The sequence below is a fragment of the Pleurodeles waltl genome, chromosome 2_1 (genome assembly GCF_031143425.1).
Source record: "Pleurodeles waltl isolate 20211129_DDA chromosome 2_1, aPleWal1.hap1.20221129, whole genome shotgun sequence".
Lineage (NCBI taxonomy): Eukaryota > Metazoa > Chordata > Amphibia > Caudata > Salamandridae > Pleurodeles > Pleurodeles waltl.
In genome coordinates, this window is record NC_090438.1 from 641,636,347 (window position 1) to 641,660,761 (window position 24,415).

The 24,415-nt window shown below is 38.8% G+C and overlaps 1 protein-coding gene across 4 annotated transcripts in view; it reads left to right on the plus strand.

Annotated features, from left to right (window-relative positions):
* TNS3 (tensin 3) overlaps positions 1-24,415 on the plus strand; it is a 752,439-nt gene that overhangs the window by 623,700 nt on the left and 104,324 nt on the right. For all 4 annotated transcript variants that reach the window (XM_069216157.1, XM_069216170.1, XM_069216149.1 and 1 more), the window contains 3 exons: positions 323-480; positions 12,021-12,147; positions 12,248-12,331. In XM_069216157.1, coding sequence (XP_069072258.1) covers positions 323-480; positions 12,021-12,147; positions 12,248-12,331 — 369 coding nt within the window. The remainder of the gene's footprint in view (positions 1-322; positions 481-12,020; positions 12,148-12,247; positions 12,332-24,415) is intronic.

Genomic DNA, 24,415 nt, shown 5'->3' on the forward strand with positions numbered 1-24,415 from the left:
TTATTTTTTGTGAAATATACTTCCCCCTTACCCTCACTAACTATATCTCTTCCTGAGTATGATAGTTCAGAGTGTTAGTGAAAATAAAGTAATCTCAAATTAAAGATAGAAGTTCTGTAAACAGAACAGTAAAATCAAAGAAGTATATGTTGGGGGTCTTTGCATTGCATTGATGCCTGGAAGTGAATGGTAGGCATGTAAATGTTGCTGATTACAATAGGGGCCATTGTTATCATGGCTTCAGATTGCATTCTGGAAGTTTCCAGAAGAAGTTATAGAAATAATCCTTTTTTTCTCTCTTGTTTTCCCTTTCTTCTTACAGGTTCATCTTCAAAAGAAAGTAATTCAGGTGGGAGGAACAGGAAGCTCAGTGTTGGGCAATATGATAACGATGTCACAGAGCCACTGCCATATTCCAGATATGGTTGGAAGACCTTGCCAGAACAGACTTTAAGTCCTGCTGCTCTGCTGACCAAAGAGGTACTTTACAAGTTGTAATCCAATGATCCACACAACGCTGCAGCGTGGCCCATAGCTCTCTCTTGATATTTTGCATGCTGAACAAGCAAGAGGGGAATGTTACTTTCTAGTTAGTTATCATTGGAGGATGACAAGAGTTGGAAAGGTTGCACATTTAAAACCATTCTAAATTTCAGAATTAACGACAATTAGCTTCATATTTTTAGTGATTTTCCAACAGTCCCAGTTCAGCTTAAAGAAAGCTGAAATATGAAGTTCGTCCTTTGTGCACAACAGTGGGAATATGTGAATGACTGTATCATCTTATCTGATGTAGGCTAGTGTTTTTTTGTGTGCAAATGGGCATCTTATTCTTCTGAAAATATGTACATGTAAAGGTACCTGCTCACGTGCAGCATCATATAGGAATCAGGAATCCATTGAATGATGTAAGATGATCGGTTGGGATGGTGAGCTTTGATGCCCCACTCAACTGATAGACACTTACTAGTTGATAATATCTGTCCCATTCAACACCCTTTCTGCACCAGTAACCACAACTATTTGCTTTCCACCTTCCTGGTTTGATTATATGTCTTCACATGCCTTAAAACTGCTTGGGGTCATGTGGTGCACTTTACAGCTTCATAACATCCATTTGTGCATCTTTCTGTGTATTTTAGCCATGTATAACTTACAACAATATTTGTTCAATTTCATCAGGCTCACTCAGTTTCAACTCAAATTCAATTTCCGAAAGTTTTTCAACTTTCGTATTGCATTCATATGGTATGCATATTGGTGTTGAATGATGTTTATTATTTAGATTGCTGGAGACTTTACAGTGTAGATGCCTACATTTTGTTGGTAATAGAACATTATCCATCAATTAAAGTGCTATCCATCCTAATTAAACATTTAACAATTAATTTGACTAAATTCACCAAAAATATGTAACTTTTCTTACAACTTTAGAATCACCAGACCATAGACAATTCAGGTTTTCTTCATTGTGTATAGGGAAAAAGGTTGGAGCATTTTAATTCCTAAAACGCCAAACACTGGGCAATATAGGGTTATTTTTAACAGCATGACCACAAACACAAAGTTTATTATAATGTGATAGCCCTTGATGTAGCCCAATGTGATCTGGCACTGTATACCATTATGCTCACTTTGAGAATTTGTTTTCTTAAGCTGTATTATCAAACTGGCCATATAGCTTTGGAGACAGTTGATGTTTCATTCATCGAATAATAATACATTGATGGAAGTTGATTGAACTTCTCTTCGGGTAATTCTCATGCATTTTTGCACCATTTTTGGAAGTGTGATAGCAAGATCTTAGAGTAAATCAGTTACTCCAGAGACTCATGCTGGTTACCAAACATCTGCATAATTTCAGTGCAATGCTTAAATTAATAATGACAAATTTATTTTTGGAAGCCGTAATTAGGATTGAAATTTCTTCTGCTCTAGTCCTTACTTTGTAGTTGAAAAAATCATAACTTCATATATGTTTTTTGGTAAATGTGTAATTGCAATTGTATTACAGTGTCTCCCTAGCGACACATTTACCTCTGGACTGGAGTTTTGACCATGACCCTGCTACCGGCAGGACAGAGAGTTTCAAAGTTTAAAATTCATATAGACCCAAATAGACTTATAACATAGCATTGTTTGGTGTTCAGGGTTGCTGTTTGAAAACTGCAGTTAGACTAACTTTGTCAATATTATTCTAAATCCTCTGTAAACTCCTTAGAGATTTTTCCATCTTTTGTTAGCATACATTTCACCATCCCTTTATGTGTTATACCGTGAAGATCTATGCCTATCATTGTGTCAGATCCTGTTCTAGGGGCCACAGGGATACTGGACCCACACCGTTTTGATCCAGGTCATTTGCCACTATTGTTGGGGGGACAGGAGGTCCATTCTACTTAGGCTTGGAGCCTGGGCTAAATAGAAACCTTTCTGCACTCGATTCTCAAGGTTGCAAGGGCAGACAGTCTAAGACTTCCCGGGGAGGAAGAGTAGGGACAAGAGCTCAGAACTCTACTACCAAACAACAGATACAATGAAGTATTCTCCATCCCAGTGCTAGTCGTTTAAGTAAAAGAAATGCTTTACCCACATAGATTTAGTAAATAAATTCAGCATATTTCAACGGTGATTTCATTACATGGGTGAATACCCCCTTATAGTAGTATCCAATGAAATTAAGATATCCCTATGATATCTGCTTTCCCCCCTCTTCTTTCCCATGACACTCATGCAAACATATAGGTACAGATATAGCCTAGACACAGGTGCAGATCACTAGTTAAAAACCTCAGTGATTGAGCAACTCGCTTGATGGGATTGTCAGCTGTCATGTGTAGAATTCCCTCAAACTGATATTGGTTTTCATTGCGCTTAAAATTTGTGGCTGTAGTAACTTGACACGGTTACATCATATTTACATTGTCTGTTTACTATTCCTACCCACAGAGAGATAATTCAATAAAAAAACCTGCACTAAAACATTGAAATTTATAGAATTTAATCCTCACTTGGTTCACTACAATGTACATTTTGAAAGTATATATAACTTAATTGCATTGGCTTGGATATCTTTCAAATATAGACACAGTACATAATTTTGAAAAAATATGTTTGTGTGTCAGTTCTAACCCTGAATTGAATCACCAAGACTGGCACCTTGGAAGTCTTTGCCATTTGCTTGCTTTGTTTTGGATTCTATAAAGTTATAATGTAGTATTTTGCTTGTTATGTTCATCGTATGAAATGAGGGCCTTAGGGCAACCAAGACACTGTTTAGCTTCTCTGCCTACTAGGACTCTCATCCTATCCTCTCTACAACTTCTGTGAACCGGATCAGTTTCTTTCACACCTTTTGACTCCAGTGTGTCCTTTATCCCTTCCTGTTAAAATTATCTGTTGTTTTCTCTCACTTTGTATTTTTTCCTTTCTTCCCATGGTATCCCCTTTCTTTCTCCTTTCCTCTACTTCTGACAAAATACTTTTATTTTTGCCAATCCCACCTGTGCAGGGGCTCAAATAGTAAATTCCAAGGGGCGAAACCCAGATAATAGAATAAATGGCTTCCATGAGAGGAACAGACTGCAGCAGAAATAATTCACCTGCTCTAACAGAGTTTCCCCTGTCTTTAGACCTGGTGGGTTTTCTCCTCAGCCAGGTTCCGATGAGCTTAAAGTTAAAGGCCAATATACCTGAAATGAGCAGGAAGGTGAAATCATGGCATGCACATGCAGAGGGAGAGGTAGGAGCATGTGTAGAGGGTGCACCTTTGTTAAAGAGCATCGTTGGTAGACGTGAGTGTAAGAGACCATAATTAGCCTCTCTTTTGCCCGTAGAGGAGAAAGATCTGCAGAGCTTTATATCTTAGTGTTGCGCCGCTGTGGTACTGTCCTGCCTCATGCTTACCCTTGTTGGTAATAGGTGCAAGGTTGGCTGTGCACACAATTGTTGACTCTCTAAGAGTCACCCTTGAGGATAAGATCATACTTCTCCCTAAATCACGGATGCTGGGGGCAATGATGGCTCCCTCTGGTCCATCAATTATTGGACATAGTAAAGGTGAGCCTACCTGGGTGATAAGGGGGAGTCTGTAATTATCCTAATGGTTTGGACACAGTATAGGTATAGCCATGGTTAGAGCCAATCTCACTGTACCAGCTGAATTAATGGCATACCGGTTGGGATTCAGCAGTTTGTTTCCCAGAGAAACATTATGGGATAGAAGTTTGTGCATGGGAAGGTGGTAAATGATTTTTTTTTAATTCCCTCCAGTCGGAGCAGGATTTTATTATATTGAGGATGTAAATCAGTCTTCGCCCTGCTGCAGTAGGAACAGTGCAGATCAAAGTGCCAGGCGTGGTCCCATCCAAATGGGGTTACAAGTAATGTGAGACCAGTTTTAGTCATTTAGTCCTTGTCAGTAAGGTGCATCTCGAATGCAATGGCAGTGTGAACATCGGACCCTAGTTTAGCAGACCCATAGGACTTAGTGTCACACTTAGGAAAAGTATTGGCTCAAATTAATCTCAACCACTGGTATTCACTTAGTCCAAATTCTATTTCATCTATTGTTTTGCCCAGCATGTCCCTAGACAGAGACGAGCTATGTTCAAATCAGTCTTGTATCTGGCCCAGAGTAATTACCAGTGCTTAAGATTAATTCAAGTATTTCACCCAGGCCTTTTTTGTTTTTCTCTGTGTGCTGATCTAAATGTAATGAGTTGGCCAAAGGTGTGGGCCCTGTGTTCACCATAACAATAGAATCAAGCTGCACTTCACTGAAGAGGCCGAAATAGGCTTGAGCCTGTCTGGTGTTGCTTGGTTCCTGTTGGGAAGGTGGTTTAGGCTCTACTCGTCTGATTGGCTTGCAGATTTCCTCTCTAAAGTGGCATAATGAGCATTAATGAAGAATGGGCTGGAGGGTGGCCTAGAGTAATCATTGGAGGTTAGCTCAAGCATTCCACCCACCATCTTTCTGTTTCCCTCACTCTTGTAAATTGTGATCTAGACTCTTTCTTTCTTTGGATGAATCTATGTGCTTTAAAGATGATGGTTAACAATGTCTCCTCTTGCATCACGAAATGTAGGGAACTTGGGTTGGGTACAGTTTCTGTCAATAAAGTCTTTGAAATTGTTGATTGTTTTTATTTTGTTGTTGCAAGGTTAGAATAGATTAACATAATTGTACCTGCAAGGGTTATGTTTCTGTGCATTGACCATACATACAGTACCCCATACCACAAAATCCACTAAGCTCTTTTACATAATATATCTAAAAAATGTTTGTTTATTTGTAGTATTTCTTTGGTCACTGGAAACCACTCCATTAGGTGCAGTTTCACATTTTAGCACCAGAGGGCTTTCTTTAACAGTTTCTGGATGCCTTAAAAGGACAACTCAAATAGCAGACAGTGGAATGCAAATAGAGAACATGTTTCAATAACAGTTTGCTTGAAAGCCTACTATGCATACATTTCTGACTTTTCTTCAGTTTGAGAGCTGTTTTATTCAGTTATTTGGTCAAACCATAATGACACAAAGTAAAGTTGGTAGCATAGCAACAAAACATTGTCACAGAGTGCATATGAGTGACCAGATGTCATATGGTCCTGTGATTCTGGTAAAGACTGTCTCATCCTCTGGTAAGTTTAAAGGGACCAGCCAGTGACAAGATAAGGTTTGTCCTCTTACCCGATCCTATATAATTTACAACCATAAGGGTTCCATTTTGTCCATTTGTTTGATGGCATCTGGTAGGGTTGTAAAATCTAATGTGTTTGGAATTCACTGGCTAACTGTTATACATATTGAGTCATATAAACCAGTAAAGGGGGGAGAAAGAAGCTGTCTTAGGTTCACTCAGTTTTTTTTGTTCAAACACTAATAACCAACAGACATGAACCCTCATACCATATCATTCCAGGCCCTCTGAGATCTTTATCTACAGACCCTCAACCACGTATTTTAACTTCAATGGTGAATATTACCACCATAGGATGATTTTGTGGGTAGCATCATCGCGGGGTCTCTATTCACTTCAGTATCCCATTATCTAAAATGAACTGAAGGCTATGTCAGTGAGAAGGTAATGATGAGTTAAAATTACCTCATTTTCTAAATGCCTATGTGTTAGTGTCCATAAAAAGGAAAAGGGTAGGATTAAAAACAGGTGATGATGTGAGAATCAACAATGAAACCTATACAGCTAAAATTAAGGTTGACATATTTCAGCCTGACACGCCCACTCAGGGTCCATAGCTTTCATCAGGTCCTAATGTTAATTAGATTACCTGTAACTTTCAAGTATTCACCAAATGTAGTTATGATTTGTGGTTCAACTAGTGCTGCAACATTTGGGGCACAGAAGGGAATCTGAAATAATCAACAGACAAGGAAGAAAGAATAATCAATATTATTCAATATATTCTCAAACCATACCCCCCATTTCCCACTCTGTGAAGGCTACATTTTGAATGCAAACTATAACTTAGTTCCAGGTGAAAAAAGGGTGTCATTCCCCAATTTGTATGTACATTTATTGACTTAATCAACTGAAAAAATGCTTTTTTAGGAATAAGTGGCAGTTAGGGTGCCTAATTAGTCCACAGACAAACTGAGCAATCTGATGATGGTCTACAGCAAACACAATGGAAAATATAGACAGGGAAACTATATACAAAGATATACAAAAAAGAAATCAAGGTTCAAATACCTCAGTGGGAGCTCTCCCTCTATCCCACCACAGGAAAAGGCCTCTATCGGTAGGAATATACATATATACACATAGAATAGTTGTGTCGAGATAGATGTCTGGACTTAAAAGAAAGCCTTAAAAAGTCCAGATCTAAGGAGAAGACTTACTTTTGGAGAAGCAATCAAAATCTTCCAAAGATCTGCAGTGTTGTCCCGATCCAAGTGAGAAGGATAGCAAAGGTGCCTATTTTTAATTACAGAAAGCTCGAACCAATTAGTAAAAAATTTAAGCCGGTGTGTATAGGCACATTCACCCAAACAAAAGACTAACAGCCAAATGTTTGCACAATGACGACAAGCGTCCTGCAGCTCTATTGGGCAATGTCATACAGTGAAAAGGACTTCCCGTCGTCCGAGCACTCCGCATTGGAAAAGTGGTCTAGATTTCCTAGTGAAAACTAGCCAAATGTTCTCAAAATAGTGTTGTGTTCCACAGGTCTGCTTGGAAAATAAAAAGCAGTGACAGCAGACTTTTAAACATTGTTTGTTCTTAAACTTCAACAATATATTCAACATCTGTATTTTCATAAGCTTGAACAAATGTGTTCATCGTTATTATTTCATATTATAAGTTCTGATGTTTTAACATTCTTCAGAGTAAAAATTATTTTAAGCTCATTGTATATAACATTTCTGATGTACCAGACTGAGGAAGTACTCCCCACTTAGAAAACTAAATTTTGTGTTCTTGGGCTGCTCTCTGATAAAAGACTCAGGTCCAGGTGGCCGCTACAAGAATTTTGCTGAAATGATTGAACTAATAAAAACAGCTCTTTTAGGGAGGCTTACAGTATCCCTATGTAGTCCTAGGGATCTGTTATTGTCACCTGACAAAAGGTGGCTCTGGTATGTGTATCATTGGCCAAATGAAATCCACAGGATATTGCCATTGAGACCTTTGTCAAAGGTCCTCAATCGGTTTACCCACTGCTGTTCTTTCTGAAACAGAAGTTGATCTACATTGTCCTTTTTTCCATCTAGCATTTCAAGTACAATCCACTCCATCTCATTGTTTGTGTGTTTTGCTGCCATAAAATGACTGCTCATTTTTGTTGTGCATTTCTGGCATCTAATATTACTGAGATGCTCCCCTATGTGCATTTTTATTTTTCTACTCATAACAATTTACATTAGTTGGCTTGGGTATGTAATCATGTATATTACATGCATGGAATTACAATTGGTGTGTTACCTCAATGTCCATTTCAGATTCTTAGCCAACCTGGTAGTTCTGGTGACTTTTCGTTAAGTGGCAAACACTGAATGAACCACATGGATAGTGGCCAACGATGGGATGCAGGCCCCAATTAGACCGAACTGTGGTTGGTTCCTTTTGGGCACTCTTCAGGTGTGTGTGTACCAAATGATCCTGTAGTTTCTTACTTCTTTTGAAAGCAAATCTTGGTTTTGGCCATTTTTAATTATCTGATGTTACAATGTTCCAGTGTTTATTTATTATCTTTTTGACATGGTTTGAGGATGCACAATATGTGGTAACTCATGTGAGAATGTTTTCATCTGTGTTCCTCGATGATGGTACTAGGAGACATTCTTGATGCTGGTGTCTTGCACATTTTTGGCACATGTCCACATTCTTTGTTGGGTAATTTCTCTCTTTCAATGTGGCGGTAAGGTCCTTCGCCTGGGTCTTAAAATCTTCTGGGTTGCTGCAATTCTGCTGAATCCTTATGAATTGACAATAAGGTACATTTTCTTTCAGGGAATGTGGATGGAAACTGTCCATTAGCAACAAACAGTTTTTTCCTGTAAGTTTGTCAAAGGTTTTAGTTTTCAATGACATTTCTTCCACAAAATTAGTGTCATCTAGGAAGTCCAGTGCCAAATTATACATAGTGTACATGAATTTAAAAAATTGGTGTTGGGTATTCACGCCAGCGTAACAATTCTGTTACTGTGTCTGTGGAGCCTCTCAGATAATCAGGATGTTGTCTGGCTATGAATCACTTCCAGAGTCGAATGTTTTGTTTGTAGGGATTAGATTTGCTTGAGACATGATTGTCTTCAAATGAGCTAACATATAACCCTTCCATACTCGGTGCGAAGGTGCTGCCAATTGATGTTCGGTAATTCTGTCAATAGATTCTACAGCATTCTAACACAAAGGGGGATATTACAACTTTGGAGGAGGTGTTAATCCGTCCCAAAAGTGACGGTAAAGTGACGGACATACCACCAGCCGTATTACGAGTTCCATAGGATATAATGGACTCGTAATACGGCTGGTGGTAAATCCGTCACTTTACCGTCACTTTTGGGACGTATTAACACCTCCTCCAAAGTTGTAATAACCCCCAAAGTGTTGAGGGGTGCTGTAATTCGATTCCTCCTGAAAAAGAGTGTCTTCAATGGTCTGCAATGTTGCACCTTGTGGAAAACTAGTATAGAGGCTTTGTCATGTCCTACAAGCAGAGTACAGTCAGGATCAAAATGTTGACTTCTCAAATGTAATAAAAGAGCTCTTGTATCTTTAAGATAGCATAATGTACGTTACACTAATGGGTGCAGAGAGAAGTCTGCAAATTGAGAAAGAGGCTACAGAATAAAGCCTATGCATGAGACTCTGGGACATCCCGGCGGTGGTCTCCTGTTTTTGTGCACTGTTAGGAGGGAGTAGAAGTAAGGCATTATTGGGTCTCAAATAGATACTCTGCCTCCTTCTTCGAAATCCAACAATGTATCTACGCTTCCTCAACTAGATTTTCAATCACTCTTTGAAGTTCTGATTTTGGGTCTTCTTTGAAGGGCCTGTAAAATTGGATGTCCGATAAAAGATCCATACACTGCATATGATAATCTGCTTGCTTCATCAGCACCATCCCGCCTCCTTTATCTGCTGGCTTGATAACCAGTTCTGGGTTAATCTTCAAGTCTTGCAGTGCTTGCCGCTTTGAAATGATCGAAAGCGTGAGCTTTCAATAGCTTCTATGTTCCTAAGCAATGCTTGTTCAAACGCTAAGACTTCTACACGTGTTGTAATGGTCAGTGGACAAAAATTTGATTTTCTCACTAAGTTACTGTCACCTTCTTTCTGCATCTTTTCTCCATTCTTGAAGAACGCTTTCAGTTTTATTTTATGACAAAACTCTGTTTTCTCTGTATATAGTTTGAATTTATGGAAGAAGGAATTCGGGACGAATCCTAGACCCTTGTTGAGGAACTAATGTTGTTCCTTTGTCAATGTGATGTCTGTGAGATTGAACACTAATGACTGAGTTTGCTCGTTCCTGGCACTTGATCTTTCACCATGCTCCTTGTTTGATATGGTATGAGGGCTCATTTCTTTTGGTTATTAGTTTAAATAATGAGGCCCTCATTACAAGTGTGGCGGTCTTAAGACTGCCTCACTTGCAGTGGTGGTCTGACCTCCACATTACGGCCGTGGCAAAAGCACCATGGTCAGACCACCGGCACGGCCACTTTTAGGCTGGCCGATGGGCTGGCGGTGGTTTTAATCCGCCAAGACAGTTCTGCCCTGGGGATTACTACTCTTGTCTCCGCCAGTTTTTGCATGCAAAAGCTGGCTGGACAGCCCTGTGACGCTTTTCACTGCCTGATTTAGAGGCAGGGAAAAGCGCGACTGGTGCTGTTGCACCCAACGCACTGCAACATTGCCGCTGGCACAATTCCAAGCCGGCGTCACTGTTGTGGTGACTCGTAATAGGGCCAGTGGGTGGAAGACCGGAGTGACGGGTTGCGCAAACTCATGAGACCCTGAGTCTCCATGTTTATTCTGTTGCCATGTGGTGTCATTTTAAAAGCAACAAGTTGCAATAGCTGTACAGGTTATACAACAATTTTCAACTAAGGCACTTATTTGTTTCGGTAAATGAGAACATTCAAACTAACCAAAGAGTTACAGTTAACCTTCCTCATATACTACTTATAAATCAAGATCAATAAAGTGTTGTGTTTTCAAATTTAAACAATGAAACATTTTGAAGAAAGAGGAAGACGCTGCTCAATACATTCTTTGGGCACTCAGCGCGGAGCCAATCAATAACCCTTTGCAATAGGTACATGCATGAAACAGCCAAGCATTGATTTACCCTAGACTATTGTAAGTAACTATAACAAAGGAAAAGTTATTCATTAATCAGATATATATTAATTAATTAGTCCTAGTTCTTGGAATAGGCAACTGCGATTTGACCCATACTTAAATCATGAGCCATCATCATGATAAGAGGAAAGTAAATGAATACTTGACAAAGGACCGTAAGGGGCCAAATAGGCAGCCAGTCCCGAAGACAGAATAAAACGTGAGGCCTTTGTAGAACATCCAGAAACTAGATGTCTCCAATTCACAGTCTGCAGGCAATGATTGTTAATGGGATGTATAATTAGCAGTTCCTGTGTGTTTGTCTCATGCACTGTATGCATAAATAACCTATGAAATGTGAATATTTTGCGATCCAACCAAAAAGTGAATAGGCGGTGGGTTCAAAAATCTGATTTTCAACAATGTCTTTGTAAAGACTGACATTTGTAAGTGGAAAAACCCAAAGTAGTCATATTAATGGAGGGACTGCAGATTGTCACTGTCCTCCAGCAAGGATGCTTTTTTCCATTTGAGAGGACTGACTTAGCTTTTCCTTCTTAGATAGACTTCATGGGTTTTATTTTGTCTGGAAATAATAGTTTGGTACTCCATTTTATTCTGTTTTCTTACTGATAAATCAAGTTGTGGTGCATGGCTTTCCTGTTTGAGAAAATGTGCCCCTTCAATTGTGACCCATTTTTTAACAAAACAGTTTCTTCAAATATTTATACCACATACCACCATCGCTTCTTCTGTTTGTCCACCTCTACTCACTAGCCTGTGTGCTGTAAATACATCTATAGTTATGTCATAGTAAAGACCTCACCAGTCTCCAACATGTCTTAAATCCACTTTTAACGGCATAGATATCAGTTCCATGGGAATCACATCTTGAGGACCAGGTAGTAGAATTAATGTAAGCCTAAACATAAATATACATAGAGGGTTCCTAAACTAAGGCCTCACTAGATACACAGAAAAATTTAAAACAGTAAGGCTTGAAAATCTCTTCTAAAAAGACATCTTTTGGCCCTTAGTCATTTTCTCAATTAGTCATTTTCTTTTGTGTACCGTTAGAATTCACACAGGACTAGGAGTGTATATTTGACTTGTTCTATTACCCCATTACATCACATGGAAAGGCTAATGATTTGGTTTCACATGTTCAGTTATAGTTCACTAATGGGTGTATTTGGACTTACTTTAGAAGAGCATTGGCGGCTATCAAGGCAGTCATGATGAAGTGGACTCAAGCATCTTCTCTCCGACTAAAAATGGCAATGATTCAGTACCACCCACTCCGGCTTTTCCTGTGTCGCCTGAGACCCCATACGGTAAGAAGAGGAAAATCTGCATTCTAATTCATCTAATGTATGTAAATATTGATATACTGGTGCAATCAACTAACCTTGGTGGCTTCCTTCTTTCCTGCAGTGAAAAACCTGGCTAGTTTCTCCCAGATGACTCCATTGGGGCAGCCACTCTTTAACTCGTCTCAGATGTACCAAACGGGCCATGGTAGGACCATTATTCTTGCGCATTTCACAATCATTGATCTCAGTGTTAACAAGAGGTAGTAGGTTTCATGGTATAAGCTTGTCATTATCACCAGGCTGCTCAGTCTTAGGTCATTAGTTTGTCCTAAAACACATCATTGTGTTTCTCTTCGTTTGAGTAAAACCATATTATACATGCCATTTCTTGCTATATTTCACATGCATTTCAGATGTACTATACTTTACTTTTACGTATTTTTTATATCCTAGCCAGTAAATATTCTCCAATTATATTTACCAATTACTTTACTATAATTCGTATTTAAAGCAAAGCTGAAAACGTTCTTCCTTCCTGAGGAAGTATATCTAAAATAGCGCCTTGTGCACACAATTAAGTAAAATAGTTTAGTGGAATTTTGGGTAAACTGTAGTCCTGGAACTGCTTGTTAACTGCTGGATGATGTGATGCACTCCATATAAAATGAGGTTGATAGCCTTTGTTCGTATAAGTGAATGCACGTTGAGACCAAATTGTTCAGCTTGTTTTTGTGCTGTACTCCAGTTTAGTATTATAGACCCCATGGTGTATTGTGAGAACACTTCATTATGTGCCATATTATTTAGTTTGCATTGGATTTTTGTGAAATAATTTTGGGCGGGCCGGGGCGGGTTGTAGTATCATTTTGGTAGCATAGAAGTTCAGTGGAGGAAGGCAAGTGTCAGATAAGGAAAGTCTTCCCACGCAGACCAGATGATTCAGGTGACAACTACTTTCTTTACTTGTGGGATGTGTTCCCATACGTAGTAAAAGTTGCCATTTATAATTTTATGGTATATCAGTAGGAAATTGTATGCATGGTGAAAAAGTCTAAATGATTTCTCCCTTCCTCGTAGCCCTTTTGAAATTGGTTTGGAGTACTTTCACACATAAAGAAAGAGCTTTTAAATTGTTGTGCTACAAATATTTAGTTATTATATCAGCTTGTCCCTATTCCAAAAGAAGCCCCTTACTGATTATGTGAAAAAAGTCCAATCTAAGACATTTTTTCTTCTCACTAGATATGTTCTAGAAACTGCACAGGGTTAAATGCACTTCAGTACCACAGTTTAATCACTGAAGATGTTTCCGCTGCTGTAAAATCCCAGAGTTAGCCAATTAAAATGCATCTCAATCTTTGCAGAATTGATTTTAATGAAAAAGAGTTAACGATGAAAACTAAAACAATGTAGTTTACGCCAGTTCACCAGAGGCTTTTCTTTATGTGCCATCTCTTCATGTTTCTCCTTGTTAGTTAAGTTTGGAGCAGTGTGGTTCGTGCAGAGTTTATTTCCCATGAAAACGCTTGAGGGTTCTACCTTAAAAAGTGTTTGTGTCAACCAGCAAAGAGTTCTCAAGACAAATTCATATATTTGTCGTACTGCAGTCTATCCAGACTTTCTTTTCATTCTCGTGAAAATCTGTTTAGAGGTTTCAGATCTGGCATGGTGCCCAGTGCTTGAACATTTATATGAATGCTTACCAAGACAAATTTTGGCCTGAATTGAGGTTTTTGTGGTTTTAAAGTGGAATATTGTTGTACATTAATCCCAGTCTTCGAACATACCACCCTGTGAATGCCTGCCACTGGTTTCAAGTTAGGTCATGATGTGCACTGTTTCCCTGGTTAGTACCAAGGCTGCAATTCATAAAATATTTTGTGCACCTGAGTGGCATTTAAGTAAGCTGGAAAATTTAATTTACATTTTTTAATGTTTTATCTTGGTTTACTGAATTTGGATTAGTGGGGGATTAGTGTAAGAAAATGGACATGCGATTAATGATCAGGGAAAAATGGAATAAAATGAGATTGTTACTGGGAGACTATGAGAAAGCTTTAGAAATTTTCATAATGTAGAAATGTCCTGACTTTCATAAACATTTGCAAAATATACACGAAACATTCGTACATACAAACACCCAAAACAATATTAGAATGCGGTTTAAGGTGTTTCACCACATGAAAGGACATGCTCTCAGTGGTGCAAAAATAGAGTGCAAATCAGAATTTTCTTTAACCCTAAACTTAGTGGATTTTCGTTTAGTGGAAGATGTTAGTGTAGAAAAGAGACTTGAGCCTTGAAAACTGCAAAGATTGTAGTTGCCTAGGTCCACCCTGTTTTACTTTCTTGAGTACTCAGAAAACTGAGAATGCACGACAGATTTATGCATATTTTTGTTACCTTATTTGAATATGTTTGTAAATCCAGCCCAAATGTTCAAGCAAACATAAAGCAAATACACTAAAAAATAACATATTACACAATTCATCTTTTCCAAGAGGTTGGTAACACTTCCACACCTGGTGACTAAATTAATGTATGGTCGTGTTCAATGGAATTGCTCAACTGAGAGGCAATTAACAAGAACGAAACCTTTCATAAAGGTAAAGCCACGAAGAACAGTCGAAAAAAAACGAGACAATTGTGGCAGGTGCTGGAGACATTTAGAAGCAATTGAGAAAAGTGTGCACAATGATGATTAGCGTATTCAGAGCAGTATGGAGAGAGAACAGGTTTGAAGTGCGAACAAGATTTGAGAGAGAGTGGGGTAAATCTGTAACACCTGCAGACTTTCATAACTAAAAAGAATGAAATAATGTCTCTGCCATATATGTATGAAGTGTCTTGAATTCAGTAGCCTGATGCTTATAGGAAGAAAGTGAGTGGAGAAACAAGAAGGCAGAAAGTGGACAAATAACGAGACACGATGTGTGGCTCTTCCAATGTTCCAGATAAACAGCCTAAATTAGTAGATCGTGCATTGAAGGACGAGGCTAGCTCATCAGGATAAGACTAGTCTTTGTAAATAAATTTTTCTTTAGTGACTGACTAAATGTCCAGAAACACTTAGATTATACACTTGCCTTAAAAACTGGAAACGTGTTGGGATTATATTAACCATTAGACCATATAAACCTTTAGCTATTGCAAGGAAACCTGAATTAGGCAGATAATGAAATGGTGATCTATTTTCTCAGTCATCAATTACTTCCTGAATATGGATTTGATAATGTTCCCTAGGAAATTAGTGTAAAGGCTTCTGTCATTTAGGAAAATAATAAGACAATATTTACCCATGGGATAATAGAAGCAAACGTCAAATCCTTCCATAGTTTTAGGATAAGAAACAACTGAGTTTTTTACTTTATTGTAAATTATGTAAAATGGTACACTCAAGTCAAATTCATCAGCTTCACACGCCTTTGAATCCTTTGTTGGGTTGTCATTAGTTTATGGTACATTCATGCATGCAAATAAATGGCACCTAATTAGTACATATAAAAACTAAATTTGCCCACAGGAAATTTAGTATTTCTTAAAAGACCAGTCTAAGGAAGATATTGTGCAATTGTGGGGGAAAATCCTAGATAGTATTAGAATAGTTAATATGGCGACACTGAAAGTGAATTCACTGTTTACTAACAAGATATAAGATAATATACTAAATGAAATGACAGAGTATATTAATAGGTTGCATTTATTGAATCACTTAGTAATATTGTACAGAGCTTGAAATTAAGCACTATAAAAAGACAGAACACAGTAATGAGTAAAGTGATCTTAAATTGCTGGTAATGGATGATTTCTTGTAAAAAAAAAAAAAAAAAAAAGAAATGTGTCCTATCTGTGATTTCTACAGTTGGATTTTGTGAATTGCGAGACAGGAGAGGAGCAAATAGTTGATTTTCTTTCTTTTAAATAAAAAATATTATACATGGGCTGATCGTCCATTTCTAGATATTTGTTTTAAAACATATATTGCACAGTAAAGATTATGTCGGACTGGTATTTGGCTTTACATCAGTATCACAACTGACAAACTGCTCGCAATGTGGAAAAAGATTCATACATTTGGAGACCCTCTGCTGTGTAATAATTGTGCTCTGTGTTCTAGTCGTTTCATGAAGATTTGAGAAGTTGATAATGCAATTTGAGGTATTGTCAAGAAGATTTGTGGGGAGAGGAGTGGGTCACTTCATGATGCCTGAGTGCATAAACATTTGTGGCAGTTCGATTACTTTTAACAGCATTTCACGAACAATTAGTAACATTTGATACTAAAAATTTGCATCCTCAAAACCAATCTGTCAGTCTTGACTGTTAAAGCAGTGGAAAAGCCAATACTGTTATCCCGCTTTATTCAACACATTGGAGAAAAAAAACAATCTATAGTTGTGGCTGGTGCATGTATTACTGTGGACCTTGAATTGGTTTCTTCATATAATCACAATAGGGAAATGCCCCAAAATTATATAAAACTTAACACAAAAATAGGCAAACGGTTCCAACCCAAACACTACATGGCAGACTCTCTCTAGAGTGTAAATGTAAAACTATTAATGCTAGAAATCTAGGTAGCTGTTTTCATATTACAGGTTGATTGGCTCTGAACGTTTTTTAGGGCCCAGGCTCTGGGAATCTGCCTGCCGTGACAACGGCTTCCATTATTAGGGCAGAAAGCTTCGGCTCTGGGATGATTTGTTCAGGCAGAAGGGCAAGGGGTGCGGGGATGTTTTCAGTTTTCATGGCAAACTTTGGAATCCAGCACGAAAGGATGGGTTCAGTTTCCTCCAGTTGCTGTTGGTCTAAATACTACTGGCCTCAATTAATCACCTAATGGGGTGGCAGTGAGCAAAGTGTCTGTGACGTGAGTCTGACTACAGCACTCATCTCATAAGGCTTGAATCGTCTCTTGCGCTCTAACTTATCTTGTCTCCTTCACTTCTGCCAGGAGAATTACACGCCCTGTTACTACAGACCAGATGTACAAAGCAATTTAGCATTTCTTAACAGTCCGAATCATTATTTTGGACCGTTAAGAAATGCTAAATGGGCTTTTCAGATGTACAAAGCCCTTTAGGGAATAGCAGATTTGCGATTTCTACTGAGTAGAAATCGAAATTTGCGATTCTCTAAATAGGAAATCGCAAATAGGGATTACCTATTTGCAATTCCTATTCACTTGGACTAAGCATTTCCCAAATGCGAATGAGCATTTAGGAAATGCAATTACCATCAACTCCAAGTCAATAGTAACCATGTGCAATTTAAAAATAAAAACACCCAAAGATGCTTTTTATTAAAGAGCTATAAAGCACACACATATGCCTAGGGCTCAAATGTGCTCTACATGTGCACCACTATTTTGGGGTGCATCACGGGGCCCTTTGTGCCCATCCATTGCCATTCTTGGCTTTGCAGTTCCAAAATAGCAATTTCCTAATAGGAAATTGCTATTTTAGAAACGCAATACCACCCCATTGTAACAAATGTTATGGGATTTTTTAATTGAGATTTCCTGTAGGAATCTCTATTAGAAAATCTGTAATTTGATACACATCATTTTGCATTTCCTAAATAGCAATTTCCATGTAGTCGCTATTTAGGAAATGCAAAATTGCATCTACATACATCTAACCCTACATCTTCTTCTGTACCAACTTCACTCTCTTTCCCATTAAATATTTCTTTCAGCCAACCTGGTAAGTGGAATTAAAGCTGCTTACTTGTATGAGCACTCCTATTGTAGGGCTGCCTACTCTGCCATCAGGTCTCTACCGGCACTTCCCGCTTCTACCAGAGGCGTGAGCTAACCCTGTCAGCATCCTCCAGTTCACTGACCCTCTCATCACAGTAATTGCAAATGCTGGTGGCTGAGCTAAGGCAGCGTAAACTAAGGTATCTACCACCTCTTTGCTGCAGGATTTCCTCTGCGTGTCCCACCCTGCCTCCTGCAGATGCTAGTCACATCATGATCATCACTACATTACTTTGTGAGGCAGAATCTCATTTTGAGATGGGAGGTGGGGTACCTCTTCCATATATCTGATTGCTTCAATGTGACAAGGTTTCAAAAACATGCATTCTTGCCAATCACGCCTTGATACTGCTTCACCATTATATTTAGCCCTGCAAAACCTCCATGCATGATTCCAACTATTTATTAAACTCCGGGGTGGCCATAGGCTTAATTGTATTTGATTACTAATAGTACCAGTGGGTAAAAATGTATAGGTTTTCCCAATAATGATGAATGTAAGCGTATTATGTGAAATACTCATGGACGGTCTTCACATAAGAACGCTCACTGTATGTTCCATATTGTTGTTGCTAGTGCACAATGCAGCCACAACACACAACCCATTTCACAACTTCCACTAAACAGTTACTTCTCAAACCATTCTCACAACAGTTATAATTACATGAAAAACATAAGAAAACCAAAAATGGTGATATATGGGAAACCCAATACTTGAAATTTTCACAAGATCACAAAGGCAAACAAATTGCCTGGAACTAAGTAAAAATTGAAACAAGTGAACCTGTTGGAGAGATGGGGGTTCGATCAGGTGCCAAAAGTGCCAGTAGTCAACAGTGGATTAATAGCATGCAGTGGTCCTGCATGTTTTCTTTCTTAGTTCTCAGAGCATATGGGCTGTAGTCTAATCCCCCAGTCTAGTCTCATTTTACATTGGGGTGGGCGAGATAACAAACATTTTCACTTACGTAATACTGCAGTTTGTTGTAAAAATTATGCATATTCTGTGAAATGAATGTTTCCAGTATTTGGGAATATGTGCGAAAGGGCATACCTTGTATACAAAAATCTAAAAAATATAACAGAAGGAGAATGGTTGGAGCAGAAAGTCCTGCTCAAACCATTCTTCCGCAGGTGAAGATTAAGCGAAAAGGTCTAACAGGAGGAAAACAAAAATTAGATAAAATACCCAGAACCAACAGTTGACATTTAGGCAAGATTTTGCTTGTGTAAAAAATATTTCACCTGGACCTAACTTCACCCTGACATTGAGTTTCGCAGAGCGTACTTGCTATGTCAGTGTACAGGTACAAAGACCTCTGTCCTTGGGTGTGAGCTCTCACGGAGGAAAATAGATTTTGTTGTGAAAAACCTGTGAAGACATGTATTTACAGTCCTGTCCTGAAGAGACGTGACCTGCCCTTTGGGCACACTTCGCCCTTTTTCCTACTCACCCACTCCCTCCCATTCCTTCTGGTTGTACCAAGCCTGCTGGTGAGAGAGTTTCCAGTGTAGTTCACAAGGCAGCGAACAGAGGGCTCTGTATGTACCCTTCATGAAGAAATACAAACCCCTTTGTCTACAAAGTCTCAGTGCTAATTGCGCCTTCTTTGTTTAATTCATTCTTCAGGTAATAAACTTTTGAGGCTGAAACTGTGCTGCAGTAAGAGCCAAGAGACCCTGGGAGCGCAGACATTGTGTGTTCCGAAGCCCAGCACACGGATACTAATTGTATTTTCTGATGCTCTGCCTAAAAGCAAAAGAAACTGTGCACATCTCTCACTGACACAGCCTTCGTCGAAGAGGGTTTACAGTTCACCACAGTGCATGTGGTTTTATCAATACTATTGTTTGTTCTACCTGTCCAGTGCAGTTCGTGGCCAGCAGTGAACTTCTTAAAGTATCATTTTTATTGGCGAGCACAAAGTGCTCTGTCCATTCTGTAATCTCTCTTTGGGCTTCAAACCACGCCCATGCCACGTCAGTCACTTACATTGGTTCGTGGGCTTGCATTTTAAAATCGGCTTGCTTTCATTTGTGAAAGGCATGCATACGTCTTGCGTTTTCCGGTGTTTATCCCACCTACACAGCACCGGTAAAGTACCAAAAACATACGAGGCTCGATGTTTTCAGCCTGGAGTCCGGACTACTTTATCTGTTTATTTTCCACGCAGCGCGATCGCGATGCATTTTACATAGCGCGATTGCGCTGCGGCTTTTTTGCTTTACAATGCTATTAGCTCTAACTCGAACAAATGCGAGACCCGTTGCATTGAAAATACTTGTTTGTTCTCTGCAGGCACCAAGTTTAGTTCCCATAACTGCGGCAGCCGAGTCATGCCTTTAAATAAACTGCATGAGCATTGTGGTAGCTGGCGAAGAGCGTCAATGTCTCAATTGCGTTCAACAGTCCTCTAAAGGTCATCTGTAGTCTTCGATGTATTAACAAAGTAAAGCTAAAAAAAAGCTCAAAAATGCCTGAATGTCGGTGCTTGACCATGCCAAGGCATTTATCGTTCAGTGCTGGTGTCTGCGCAGCAGAGACAAAGAAAGCTGTCCACCTTTTTTTTCATCACACTAGTTGCATAGCGGGACATAGTACCTCACAAGTTACGGAGCCTGCACAGCTTTGAGCTGAACATACTAAATATCCCCTCATAATTCAAGCACACAGCATGGTTATAAGGGTTCATTGTGGTGCTCACATCTTTGCTTGAATAGTTACGACACTATTGAAGCATTTACCAGTTTACCTCAGTGATAAGTTGGAAAATCACAACTTCAATCTGTTCTTTGAACTGTTAATTAAATCAAAGCCTTTGGTATTAAAGCCACATTTCCCACAATGTCTTACTTTACATTGGTAGACCAAGGGAATTTCTATTGCTGCTGCTCAAAGTTTTGAATGGCTGTGATCTGGTCTTGGGGTAAAATATATTTCCAAGTACATGTCTTGGTCATATGAACTCACTTCAACCATGTCAAATGTTATAGATAGAATTCTTGCTTATATAGACCGCTGGTGGTTGAGCTTTGTCCTTTCCCTATCAGAGACTTCAGGTGCTAAAAATTACCATGTTGCTGAGACTTCTCTTTAACCTATAAATGAACATACCCTCCAATCATAGAATTGATCCTACTAGACAGGACATTTTTACAATTCTCCTGTGGGGGTAAGAAGCCAATAATCAGAGTAGAGTTATTATGAACTAATGGGTGAGGGCTGGCTTGGGATTAAAGATCACATGTTACAGAGTTGCAAAAATGCTTTTTGTCAAAGGGGAGCTCATTAGGGTCTTAATCCTGAGGGTTGGTGGGAAACAACACTATTCATGCTTCTTTTTCTTCCAGATTGGTTACAGGTCAACTTTTCTTGCCTCTTTAACGCTTTGGGATCATCACAGCCTTCCACAACCATCAGGAGAAGGTTAGGAACACGCTAAATACTGTGTGTGTTTCCTCGACACACGCAAAAAACACTTTGAACTGTTGGATATTGATTTATTTGAGTTCAGGCTCACCTCATTTTCTCAGTCTCCCTCGCCCTCTCGTTGCCTCGCATAAAATGGGGAAGCATAGAAAGTGATGAGGGACTACGTTTCCTGCAAATTACACTCCTCTACATGTTAAAATAGAAAGAGGACTACTTTTGGGAAGGAAGAATATAAAAAATAAAAATAAAATAAAAAAAACATATATTTCTTACATAGTTGTTCAACAATTTTTTTTTCCAGATTTCAGTGAGGTATAAATAATATTATTTCACAATGAAGAATTCAGCTATTGTTGCACCACCAATGCTTTTACAAGATGTTGGTTCACCAGATATTGAGTGGGAAGAGTGGATTGACATGTTTGAAAATTATTTGGAAACATTGGATGGCCAAAGTTTCAGACAGACAAGGAAAAAAGCTATTTTGATGAGTGTACTGGGCAAAGAAGGTCAACATGTGTTTAAATACTTACCAGTGATTACTAATGAGGATGGCACACACATTGAGGATGTGTATCTGGAGGCAAAACTAAGATTAAAAAAAGATTTTCAAAAGAGACTAGTGTTGTTATGTGCAGGTATAAATTCTACACACAACCTCAAAAAGTGGAAGAGTCTATGATGATTTTGTCTCAAGATTGAGACAGTTGTCCACCAAGTGTCAGTTTGGAAGTATGACTGACGAAATGATAAGGGATCAACTTATTGTTCAGTGTAAGAGCAAGAAAATACAGGAACGGTTATGGGCAACAAAGAATCCAACGCTTAAAGACGCTATTGAGATTGCATAGGTAGTGGAGCAATCAGAATATTACATGAAAGAGATGGGAAAGAAAGACATGTGTAACAATGATGTCATGTTTGTCAAGAAAAAAAGTCGCATGAGGGTAGTTTCTCTAATAATTGTGACAAATCAATTCACAACCACAAGTCTAATATTAAAGTATGTTTCAGGTGTGGCAGTAATTCACACAATGTGGATTTCAAGGGTTGTAATGCTTGGGGTAAAGAATGCAGGAAATGTGGACGCAAAGGTCATTTTGCGAAAGTGTGTAGAACTTCACCATCAAAAATAGCAATAGTACAAGATCAGTCAAATTTGGATATTCAAGAGGAGTATGAAGAAGACAGAATTTTGTGTGTAGGAGATCCACACGTTGACTTGGGGAGACTTACCAGACCCAAAGCGAACTTTATCATTAACGATAGAATTGTCCAACTTATGGTGGACTCAGGATCCTTGTACACCATTCTACCTAAGAATATGGTGAGACGGTAATGGCCAGATGTCACCTTACATTCCAAGGACATATATCCTGGTGGTGGTGGCGGAGAACAAATTGATATTATTGATTACATGGTAGCGAAGATACTTTCCAGGCTAGGTCTTTGGAAGGCAAAGTTTATGTTGCGGAGTCTGGACCTCCTATTCTAGGGTGGCAACACCAGTATAATCTTCATATTGTTATCAACCCAAAAAACCCTTCTCAGGTCATGGTAGTGGAGGAGATGTCCATTGAAGATATTATTGAAGGTGCAAAGGATGTTTTTTTGGAAAACATTAGAGCTTTGAAAGGCTGTGTGCACAAAATTGTATTGAAGAAAAATGCTGTTCCTGTGCAACATGTCTTGAGAAAAGTTCCTATAGTGATTAGAGAAGTGAAGCAACTAATTGAACACATGATTTCCAACGGGATTATTGAGCCTGTAGAAAGCTCTGAATGGATTTCGCCGGTTGTTATTACTAAATAAACAGATGGAAATTTGAGATTTTGTGTGGATTTACTCAGAGTGAATCACAACATAGTAACTGACACCTTTTCACTACCGAATATCAATGAAATGTTATTGTTGTTGAAGAGAGGATATTTTTTCAGTAAACTTGATTTGAAAAGTGCATACCATCAGATTAAACTACACCAGGATTCAAAAAAACTCACAGCTTTCATAACGTCAGAAGGTATTTTTCAATTTAACAGAATGCTTCTTGGGTTATCGTCAGCTGCAAGTGTATTTCAGAGGATGATGTCTATTGTTTTCAAAGGTGTGAACAACGTGTTGTTTTTCCAAGACGATATTCTTGTATTTGGTGAAACAATTGAGAGTCATAAGGTTGCATTGAAACAAGTGTTTGACAAACTCATGGCGGCAGGGCTGACTCTCAGAAGAGAAAAATGTAAGTTTTTGGTGGAAGAGATTGAATATTTGGGGCATACACTTTCTAAGGAAGGTGTAAGACCAAAGAGATAGTTGTTAAAAGCCATCAAAGATGCTCCTCCACCACATAACAAGGATCAATTGAGGTCATTTATGGGCCTTATAGAACATTATCCGAAATTTATTCAGAACTTTGCTGATAAAACTGAAAATTTGAGAAAATTGGTAAAGAAAAAAAATAGTTTTGTATGGGGCGAAGAACAAGAGCTGTGTTTCAATGTTATCAAGGAAGAATTGTATAATGCTGGTGTGTTGGTACCATTTGATGTAAAGCTTAAGACTGTTATTACAGTGGATGCAAGTGCTGTAGGATTAGGAGTTGTGTTGTCTCAGTATCACACTGGAGGAGAAAGGACAGTGGCGTTTGTGTCCAGATCTCTCACTCCCAGTGAACTGAACTATTCCGTTGTTGAGAGAGAGGTTTTGCAGCTGCTTGGGCGTTAGAATATTTCTGCACCTATATGTGGGGGTATGACTATCATTTTACGCACAGATGATAAGCCTTTGGTTAAGGTTTTGACACCAGGTGGTGCAGGAAAAGGGTCTGCGAGGTTAGCTAGACTGGCCTCACGCCTGCAAGAGTACATGTATGTTGTAGAACATATTTCAGGATGGTGTAATGTTCTAGTGGATTGTTTGTCTCGCATTCCCATTAGTCTACATGATATGATTGAGGTAATTCTGGAAAGTAGGGGAAGAGAAGTTGTGGTAGCAAGTATAGAAGATGTTTGTTTGTATGCGAGGCGCTATTTCAAAAGATAAATGGTTGTCATGTATGAAGGAGGATGCTATTTTAAGTGAGGTTATGGATTTGGTGA